This window comes from Protobothrops mucrosquamatus, unplaced genomic scaffold, assembly GCF_001527695.2.
Source record: "Protobothrops mucrosquamatus isolate PMUCROS unplaced genomic scaffold, P.Mucros_1.0 scaffold7, whole genome shotgun sequence".
Taxonomy (NCBI): domain Eukaryota; kingdom Metazoa; phylum Chordata; class Lepidosauria; order Squamata; family Viperidae; genus Protobothrops; species Protobothrops mucrosquamatus.
In genome coordinates this window covers 491,907-502,615 of record NW_015386394.1, presented here as the reverse complement: position 1 = coordinate 502,615, position 10,709 = coordinate 491,907, and the positions used below count along the sequence as shown (strand labels likewise).

General features: G+C 43.4%; 1 protein-coding gene across 1 annotated transcript; it reads left to right on the top strand.

Annotated features, from left to right (window-relative positions):
• The first annotated feature begins 4,657 nt into the window (after nucleotides 1-4,657).
• Nucleotides 4,658-5,650, top strand: LOC114922216 (olfactory receptor 2AP1-like). The gene has a single exon (XM_029282998.1). The coding sequence runs from the start codon at nucleotides 4,667-4,669 to the stop codon at nucleotides 5,648-5,650; it is 984 nt and encodes a 327-aa protein (XP_029138831.1). The 5' UTR covers nucleotides 4,658-4,666.
• Nucleotides 5,651-10,709: the final 5,059 nt, after the last annotated feature.

The following is a 10,709-nucleotide window of genomic DNA, read 5'->3' as shown; positions in this document are numbered from 1 at the left end:
CACAAACCTGGAAAGGAAATGGGTCATGCTGATGGCCTAAGTAGACTGCCCTTGCCAGCTGTGGAGCCTGCTCCTGCTCCTGCCATTCATATCCTGTCCATTCAGGATTTGCCTGAGTCTCCCCTAAACACTAGGGATGTGGCTGCTGAAACTGCCACTGATTACATGCTTAAATGCATGCTAACATGGGTGCTGTCAAGATGGCCTGACAGGTGCCCAGAGGAGGAGTTCCAACGCTTCTGGGTCAAAAGACACGAGTTGCCCATGTTCAATGGCTGCCTCCTCTGGGGTTCTAGAGTTGTGATTCTGGCCTCATTGAGGTTTAGAATCTTAGTTTCTTTACATGAGGGTCACCCTGGGATTGTCAGGATGAAAGCGCTTGCACGCAGCCATTTGTGGTGGCCTGGCATCGATAAGGCCATTGAGGCCCAGGTACATGGGTGTCAAGAGTGTCAGCAGTCCAGGCCGGAAATGTTTCAGGCCCCTGTTCATAGGTGGAAGGAAACACACACCCCGTGGTCTAGAATACATATAGATTACGCTGGGCCCTTTCAGGGGCAATTCTTCCTGGTTGTTGTGGATAGCCATTCTAAGTTGTTCCTGTGTCATCCACTACTACTGCCAAGACCATCCAGGTGTTGAGAAGTATTTTTGCTGCCCATGGTCTTCCAGATGTCTTGGTTTCGGATAATGGTCCCCAATTTACTTCTGCTGAGTTTCAGGTTTTCCTACAAGCCAACATGATTCGCCACGCGATGTCAGCTCCATTCCACCCTTCCACCAACGATCTGGCTGAACGGATGGTCCGCATCGCCAAGGGTGCTCTCAAGAAACTGATTTATGGCAACTGGCATCACAGGTTGGCTGACTTTCTTCTAGCCCATCATACTACTCCTTGCACTGCCACGGGTAAGAGCCTGGCTGAACTCCGTTGGGGTTGCCGGCTTGTGACTAAACTTGACAGGCTGCATCCGGAGCGCATAGCTTCACAGGTGTCACATCCACATGCACCACGTATCCTTCACGTGGGTGATCCAGTCTGGACCAGGAACTACGGGCCTGGACACCTCTGGGTCCCTGCAGTGGTCTGCAAGGTCCCGGGGCCTTTGTCCTATGAAGTGTCTTTGGACGACGGTTGCGTACTTCGCCGCCATATTGATCAGCTGCGTGCTAGGCTGGACTCTTCTCATCTCCCTCCTTGGCCTCCTCTGGGGGGGAGGAGGGGTGGGGAGTGCATTCTGGGGATCAGTATCAACAGCCGACACTGGCTGTTGAGGACACCATGGGTACTCAACCCCCAAGTTCAGCAAGTGCTCCAAATAGGGATTCATGGGGCAGGGGGCAAACATACACCCCCACACTCACTCCAGCCTGGGAGTCACACCAGAGGTATCCCCACTATCCACAACTCAACAACAATACTCCAGACAGGGAGACTGACCGGGAGCATCCTCATAACTCACAGCAAACAAGAGAGCAGGCACAACAGCTTGGGGGCTTGCCTCTTTTAGCAATGGCTCACAGAAGGAAGTCCACACGCATTAGGGCTAACAGGGAGGTATCTCTGGACCCTATCACTACAGAAAGGAGCCAGGGGAATTACACCTCTTCAGGGGACAAGAAGCTGAGTTCAGAGGGCTCAGCCAGCTTACTAACAGGCAGGTCGACCAGGTACGCGGGACAGCAAAGTCCTGGCCTCCTGAGCCTGGGAGGCAAGCAGGGAGATCAGGCAGTAGTCACAGGGCAGCCTGAGATAAGGGGGCAGCCGCATTTTAATTCACCTAGTGTGGAAAGCAATGTAGGGGACCATTCAATCTCCCCAGGTCCGAGAAAGTCGCTACGGGTCAAAGGCCTGCCCAAATACCTTGCAGATTACGTGAGGTGAGCAAGGATAGAGGGACCTGGACAAGAGGTCCAGGTTGGTTAGTCTCAAAGGAAAAAGCTTGGGGTGCATTTATTCTCAAAACGATAGCAGTACCTATGCTTTTCCACACTCTGTGTATTTGATGCAAAAGTTAGCAAACATATACTCTACAAGAATGGCGTACATGTTGGGCACAGCATTGTCTTATCTAGGGGGGAGGGGTGTTATGTCCTGAGCCTGCAGAAGCAGGCTCGGGATGCTGCAAGAGTCCCGGGCATTGCAAAAGCTGCCCGGGACCAGACTGAGCGGCGCCGGCCTTGCGCGCATGCACAAGGTGGGAAAAAGAGTGCCTGCTATTGGTTGTTGTTGCCCGGGGATCCGGGAGTATAAAAGGAGGCCTGCGTGCCTCTGCTCTTGTTGGTTGGTAGTTGTGACTGAGAGAGAATAAAGATCTGTTCTGTAACATGAATTGCCTCCTTCGCCATTTATCTACGGACTTAACAGTGACTTTCTGTTTAAGAGAAGGGTTCATCTCTTTAACAAGCAATTACTAGACTCATTTGCTGAGCTTACAAACTGGAGTCAGGAAGACTAAAGATTAGGAAAAGAAGAGATTAAAAAAATAGAATAAGAATCCTGCAAATTTTTAATTTTAGATTCCAAAACTAACTCCATACTATTCCCCCTTTTTGGGAAGTTTGCAACAACATTTGTTTTCTTCCAATAATTTGGCCTATTCTCTTCAATTTCTCAGAAGCAGTGCAAAAAGGTTCAATCAGACTTTCAGCAAGTTCCTCAGGATTCATTTAATCCAGCATTGGAAATTTAAGCACAAAATAACTATGAACCCATGACTATCTATCAGTGTCTAAGCTTCAATCATTTGTTCTTTATAATTGCTTGGTGGAACAAATTCCCTTTATTAGAGAAGGTTGAACAAAAGTGGGAGTTAAGTAGTTCTACTTTATGTTCGTAACATGTTAGATGTAATTCATATGCTAATGCAGTTTCCTGCAGATGTTTCCTTCCATATACATATGAATTGTTACATTAATCTCAGGCTTTTGGATATTAGAATTAACTAAAACACTCACATCAGAAGAAAAATGGTGGTTATAAAATTAATGTGAGTCTCAATTTGATATTCAGCATGGTATTTTGTTCTGATATGTATTCACATGATACATACCCAGTGGCTAGGAGCCATGGTTAGAATGCAATATTGCATGCTAACTCTGCTGATTGCTGACTGCCAGCAGTTCAGCAGTTCGAGTCTCACCAGTTCAAGGATGACTCAACCTTCCCTCCTTCTGAGGTCAGTAAAATAAAGATCCAGATGGTTGGGGGCAATATGCTGACTATGTAAACCAGTTAGAGAGAGTTGTAAAGCAGTGTGAAGTGGTATATAAGTCTAAGTGTTATTGCTATTATGTGAATATACTACTACATTTAAAATCCATTGTAACAATCTCTTTCACTCTTTCTGACTTCTTTCCTCAAGACTTGTATTTATTTTTAGGGATAATTTCATGATTACTTTAAGAAGAAACTATTCATTTCACATTTCTTCTGTATTCTCTGTTGAAAAAATGTACTCTGAATACTTAACATAATTCCCTGTGGCAAATGTGCCCAGAGAGATTAGATCTTCGGAGAAGAAAGTTAAATAAGCAACAGATATAAGCTTGAACATTACTAATTTCATCAGTGCCTGGAACAAACTGCATTATATTTCTTTGAGGGTCATGTATATTGCATAGGAAATTGAAATGAATAACAATACATCCAGTGCTTCTGATAAGTTGAGACATGAAGTCAAAGCATCAATGGATGACACCAGTTTGAAAATACAAAGGTCTGTCTGTCTGTCTGTCTGTCTGTCTGTCTGTCTGTCTGTCTGTCTGTCTGTCTGTCTGTCTGTCTCTCTCTCTCTCTCTCTCTCTCTCTCTCTCTCTGTCTGTCTGTCTCTGTCTCTCTCTCTGCTTTCTGAATAATGGCTCCCAAAGAAATAGATTCTTCCTCATTTAAACATTACCTATGCATCCTTACACATTTTTCACAAATTTGGGTAGTGCACTCATGATAATAAACCCTAATATGCAAAAAGAATTGTGCTAATGGTATTTAGGACTATCCCCTCTCGATTCTATTAGCAAGTTTATTGATAAGGAAGAATTTATTGAAGTGTTTAAATTATGTAAAATATTGCATTAAACTAGTATTAGACATAGAAATTGGAAACATGTGGACCCAGAGAATAGACTCATTTAAAAAAAAAACCACTAAAGCTTTTTAAATTTATATGTATAATTGTATATTAAGAAAAACAATACATACATATATAAAATATACACAATACACAGATATTATATATATACATAAATATATACAATAAATACTCATAAATATAAAAAACCCATGTATTAAAAATTGGACAATACCAAATGTGGATGCAAGAATATGTATTATGAAATATGCATATATTCAGACAACTTTTAAAAAACTGAATTTTAAAGTAGTGTAAGATAAAATTAAGCTACACAGGATAATCCTAATGAAAACCAAAACAAAAGTATTCATAACTAAATTCACCTTATTAAAATATATGCTTCAGCATAAGTGTTAATTATTTTAGTATAAAATGTCTAAGATTGTCCATAAATGTGGTGATCAACTTTCATCAGTATATGAGGGGGAAAAAAACCACTGCAAAGCAAGACAACTCATTAGTGTAGTCAAGAGTTTAAATAAGAACTTTTATTGAACACTGCAATATTGTTTTACAGAGTATACGACCATTTGATGAAACACTCCATGGCTAAAGAGGAGAAGGATAATCAAACAATGATTGCAGAATTTATCCTCCTAGGGTTCAGAACTCTTCCTCAGTTGCAGACCATCTTTTTTGTTATATTTTTAATAATATACATGGTGACAATGGCTGGAAACATTCTTATAGTTGTAGTAATAATAGTTAATTGTAGTCTTCACAAACCCATGTATTTCTTTCTGGGAAACTTGTCTGTTTTGGAGACCTGCTATACTTCAACAATCCTCCCTAGGATTTTGACCAGTTTTGTAACTGACAACCATAGAATTTCTTTTAGTGGGTGTTTCCTCCAATTTTATTTCTTTGCTTTTCTAGCAGGAGCTGAAAGTTACCTCTTATCTATAATGTCTTATGATAGGTATATAGCTATATGTAAACCACTGTATTATATAACTATAATGAAAAACAGGTCTTGTATTCAATTATCCCTTGTCTCTTGGATGGTTGGTCTTGTGGCTGCTGCAGTCACCACCTTCTTCACTTCTCAATTAACTTTCTGTGGCACCAACAAAATTGATCATTTCTTTTGTGATTATGCACCATTGTTGATGCTTTCATGTAGTCCCACTGAGCAGACTGAAATGGCAATGTTAGTCTTGGGTTCTGTATGCACATTACCACCTTTGTTTCTGACTATGACCTCCTATATCTTCATTATCAGAACCATTTTAGGAATACCTTCAACCACTGGGGGGAAAAAAGCATTTTCCACTTGTTCCTCTCATCTTGTTGTTGTAACAATTTTCTATGGGACCCTCATAATTGTGTACTTATTGCCAAAGGACAGCAAACTCAGGAATCTGAACAAAGAATTCTCAGTTTTCTACACAATCCTGACTCCCATGATCAATCCCTTTCTTTATACTCTGAGGAATGGAGAATTTAAAAAGGCTCTTGGGAAAACTATTGGCAAACTTGCACTATTGAGAATATCACTGGGTATACAACCCAGATAAAATATCCTGAGATAGTAGCAGGGATTGTGATATTTGAAATGTAAACAGAAATGTCATTTTTCTGATATGATGATGATGATGATGATGATGATGATGATGATGATGATGATGATGATGATGATGATCATAACAACTGCCTATCCAGGATCTTGGAAATAGGTGGACAAAAATGCCAAATCTGTCTAAATATCTGGCTGACTGTGCAATAAGATATAACAACATTAATTTATCTTTCAGGTTACAATGCATAACTAAAAAGCCATTATAATAAAGTATAGAAAGTGTGAGAATGTGAAGCATTGAGACTTTTTCTAGGAACAAAAAAATGCATGCATATTTTTATCTGTTTGTTCTTTCAAAGATAAACTTTCATTAATACCAAACTCATTGCCATCCTATCTGCAATCTGAACTGGTAAATTGCTAACTGAGCAGTGATCTGTCACACAACGTTCCCTTCCTTTTCTGTCCAAAAGGCAATTACAGCCACTATCACCTTCTTCTTGGCATTTTCTATGTGGTTCTAGAAAATACTTTATCTCTCAATTGCATTGCATGTTCAGGTCAGTCCTTGTTTAAGTGGAAATGAAAGCTACAAAGAATTTGATCTAGAGAAGATAAATGGGACTCCCTTAAAAGAAAAAAGAAAAATACTGCACTGTAAAATTTTTAGGAATTTTATTATTTTCTAACCTGAATGAATTTTAGAGCAAAAAAATGGATTGAATGAAAGAAATGTTTTTGAAAGAAAAAAAAGACAGCAAGATGAATTTAGATCAAATAAATTATAATGTGTAAAAATGTACAGATTTTATTAAAATGTCCACTTACTTTATGTGAGGGAATAGAAAATACTGTTTATTATCCCATGGGTCTTATTCTATTTCAAACATGAATTCTTCTTTCTATCCATATTAAAAAGTGGATATGCAATAATAGGATATATAAAAGTATCTGTTTCACTTTAGGTATATTATTACAACTGCCTTTACTCCCAAACATTTCAAATTAACATTTTTTATTGTATAAAAAGTATTTCCTTTCTAGTTCCATAGGAACATCAACATGAAAAACCCTTTTCTTAAGGAATAGAAGAACACAGTTTATGGGATATTTATTTGCTTCTCATAAGCCATTTGTCATAAGACATGCTATTTTATCACTTGGTTCAAAGCTGAACTTTGGTCTTCCAATCAATTGGTGGAAGGATCAAAAAGAACCAGTAAGAAAAGGTGTATCATAAATATAAATCTGGTTGGCTCTTTGCCAACTGAGAGATCATTTATTTATAGAATGTAATAGTGCTTATGTGATTTTTTTGTGATTTTTGTGATTTTATTAGATTTATACCCCGCCCTTCTCCTGGCAGACCCAGGGCGGCTTACAGCAACAGATAAAGACCCTACAAACACCATTTTAAAATACAATTAAAAGAAATATTAATTTTGCCGTTTCATTTAAAATTTTGTGAACACCCAATATAAAATCAAATTAAAATCCAATCTAAAATACCCCTCAGGCCAGCCCCGCTAGCTGGAATAGCCATGTCTTGAGGGCACGGCGGAAGGAGGGGAGATCCGGAATGACCCGGATCTCTGGGGGTAGTTCGTTCCATAGGGAGGGGGCTCCAACAGAGAAGGCCCTCCCCCTGGGGGTCACCAGCCGGCACTGTCTGGCTGACGGCACCCTGAGGAGACCCTCTCTGTGGGAGCGTACCGGCCGATGAGAGTCAATCTGTGGCAGAAGGCGGTCTCGAAGATAACCAGGTCCGATGCCATGGTGCGCTTTAAAGATGATAATCAGCACCTTGAAGTGCACTCGAAAGGCCACCGGTAGCCAGTGCAGTTCGCGCAGCAGCGGCGTTACATGGGAGCGACGAGTAGCTCCCATCACCGCTCACGCGGCTGCATTCTGGACTAACTGGAGCCTCCGAGTGCTCCTCAAGGGGAGCCCCATGTAGAGAGCGTTGCAGTAGTCCAGGCGGGAGGTGACAAGAGCGTGGGTAACTGTGCGCAAGGCATCCCGGTCCAGAAAAGGCCGCAACTGGCGAACCAGGCGTACCCGGTAAAATGCCCCCCTGGCCACGGCCGCCAATTGATCTTCTAGTGTCAGCCGTGGATCCAGGAGGACACCCAGATTGCGCACCCTCTCTGAGAGAGCCAAATTTTCCCCCCCTATAGTCAGCGACGGAGTCAGCTGACTATGCCTGGGAGCCGGCAACCACAGCCACTCAGTCTTGGAAGAGTTGAGTCTGAGTCTGTTTCTCCCCATCCAGACCCGTACGGCCTCCAGGCACCGGGCCATCACGTCAAGGGCATCATTGGGGTGGCCTGGGGTGGAAATGTACAGCTGAGTATCGTCAGCGTACTGATGGAAATCCACCCCAAAGCCACAAATGATCTCACCCAGCGGCTTCACATAAATATTGAACAATAGGGGGGAGAGGACCGACCCTTGTGGCACCCCACAAGTTAGGGGCCTTGGGGTCGACCTCTGTCCCCCTGCCAATACAGACTGCGTGCGGTCGGTGAGGAAGGAGGAGAACCACCGCATAACGGTGCCTCCCACTCCCAACTCCTTATGATAAATGATATAAATCCTTATGATAAATAAGGATATAAATCCTTATGATAAATAAGGATATAAATTGCACATAATTTGTATAAACAGTGGTCAGACATTTTAATAGTAGAGGCCAGAAAGAATAATGACAATGAAGAATCTTTTGTTTCACAACTGAATATCTTTGGGGACATTTCTTTTGGGTTGAAAGTACTAATGTTAAATGTCAGACTGATTAGGGAAAACATCTTGGCAAGAGAACACATAATTACATTGATTGACCTCTGGAATTGAACTGATGCCTACAGATAGTTGACACATTGGCCTGTCCTTGTTCAATTTTTTCAAGGAAGGTGGGGATGATGAACCAAAGTGAGAAAAAGCCAGAATAATGTTACTGGAAAATTCAAAATAAGTCTGCATACAGCAGAAAAATAGAAATTGCATTTTTCTATCATCATTGTATATATAGTAATAGCAATAGCCCTTAAACCTATATACCACTTCACAGTGCTTTACAGCCCTCTCTAAGCAGTTTACAGAGTTAGCATATTGCTCCCAACAGTCTGGATCCTTATTTTACCAACCTCGGAAGGATGGAAGGCTGAGTCAACCTTAAGCTGGTGAGATTCGAACTGCCAAACTGTTGGCAATTGGCAGTCAGCAGAATTAGTTTGCAATACTACTGCATTCTAACCACTGCACCACCATGGCTCTTTATTTAACAATTTATACTATTTTTTCACATAGTAAACAAATTACTAGAGGAGTAGTAGAACATGCCAATTTGAGACAAGGCTTTTCATTTTGTGTTGATTTTGATTATATTGATATGTTTTCATTGAATTATATTTGATTTATTTATTTATTTATTTATTTATTTTTATTTTATTTATAATTTAATTTGTATCCCGCCCTTCTCCTTACCGGACGCAGGGCGGCTAACAGCCTTATAAAACAACATTACAATAAATATCCATATTAAAACCAAATTAAAAGAAAATATTCGTAAAGGCCAATCGTTAAAATTACCCTTAAAATTACCCTTAAAAACCCCACTAAAATGCCCTAGGCCAAACCCGCTTGTTGGAAAAGCCATGTCTTTAGGGCGCGGCGGAAGGAGGGGAGATCCGGGATCACCCGGATCTCTGGGGGTAGTTCGTTCCAGAGGGTGGGGGCTCCCACTGAGAAGGCCCTCCCCCTGGGGGTCACCAGCCGGCACTGTCTGGCTGACGGCACCCTAAGGAGACCCACTCTGTGGGAGCGTACCGGCCGATGGGAGGTAACCTGCGGCAGAAGGCGGTCTCGGAGATATCCAGGTCCGATGCCATGGAGCGCTTTGAAGATGATAACCAACACCTTGAAGTGCACCCGGAAGGCCACCGGCAACCAGTGCAGCTCGCGCAGCAGCGGTGTTACATGGGAGCGACGAGTCCCTCCCAACACCGCCCGTGCGGCCGCTAAGACCTGGTCAACCTCGGAGGCCCACGAGGAGTTCCCCTCGGGGTACATCTCTCGTAATGTCATCAGGTCCGCCCTCCATTGCTCCCGTACTCACTGACACGCGTCCCGCAGGGCCAGGTCTTTTCCGGCGTTGACCACCTAGTCCGCATGGACTATTTTGCGGGCCCTGGTCACGGCCGACAACTGGTCTTCCAGCATCAGCCGCGAATCGAGGAGGACCCCCAGATTGTGCACCCTCTCCGAGGGAGCCAGAATTTCGCCCCCTATAGTCAGCGATGGAGTCAGCTGACTATGCCGCGGCGCCGGCAGCCACAGCCACTCGGTCTTGGAAGGGTTGAGCCTGAGTCTGTTCCTCCCCATCCCGACCCTTACGGCCTCCAGGCAACGGGTCATCACGTCAAGGGCATCGTTGGGGTGGCCCGGGGTGGAGATGTACAGCTGAGTATCATCAGCGTACTGATGGAAATCCACCCCAAAGCCACGGATGATCTCTCCCAGCGGCTTCACATAAATATTGAACAGAAGCAGAGAGAGGACCGACCCTTGTGGGACCCCACAAGTTAGGAGTTTTGGGGTCGACCTCTGTCCCCCTGCCAATACAGACTGCGTACGGTCGGTGAGGAAGGAGGAGAACCACCGCATAACAGTGCCCCCCACTCCCAACCCACCCAACCGTCGCAGCATGATACCGTGGTCCACGGTGTCAAAAGCCGCTGAGAGGTCCAAAAGAACAAGGACAGAGGAATAACCCCTGTCCCGGGCCCTCCAGAGATCATTTACCAACGTGACCAATGCCGTTTCCGTGCTGTATCCCGGCCTGAAGCCCGACTGGAGTGGGTCCAGATAGACTGTTTCCTCCAGGTGTCAAGGGAACTGCTGCGCAACCACACTCTCAACAACCTTCGCCACAAAGCGAAGGTTGGAGACCGGGCGATAGTTGGCCAATACATCTGGGTCCAGGGAGGGCTTCTTAAGGAGGGGCCTCACCACCGCCTCCTTTAAGGCCGTGGGGAAGGCACCCTCCCCTAAAGAAG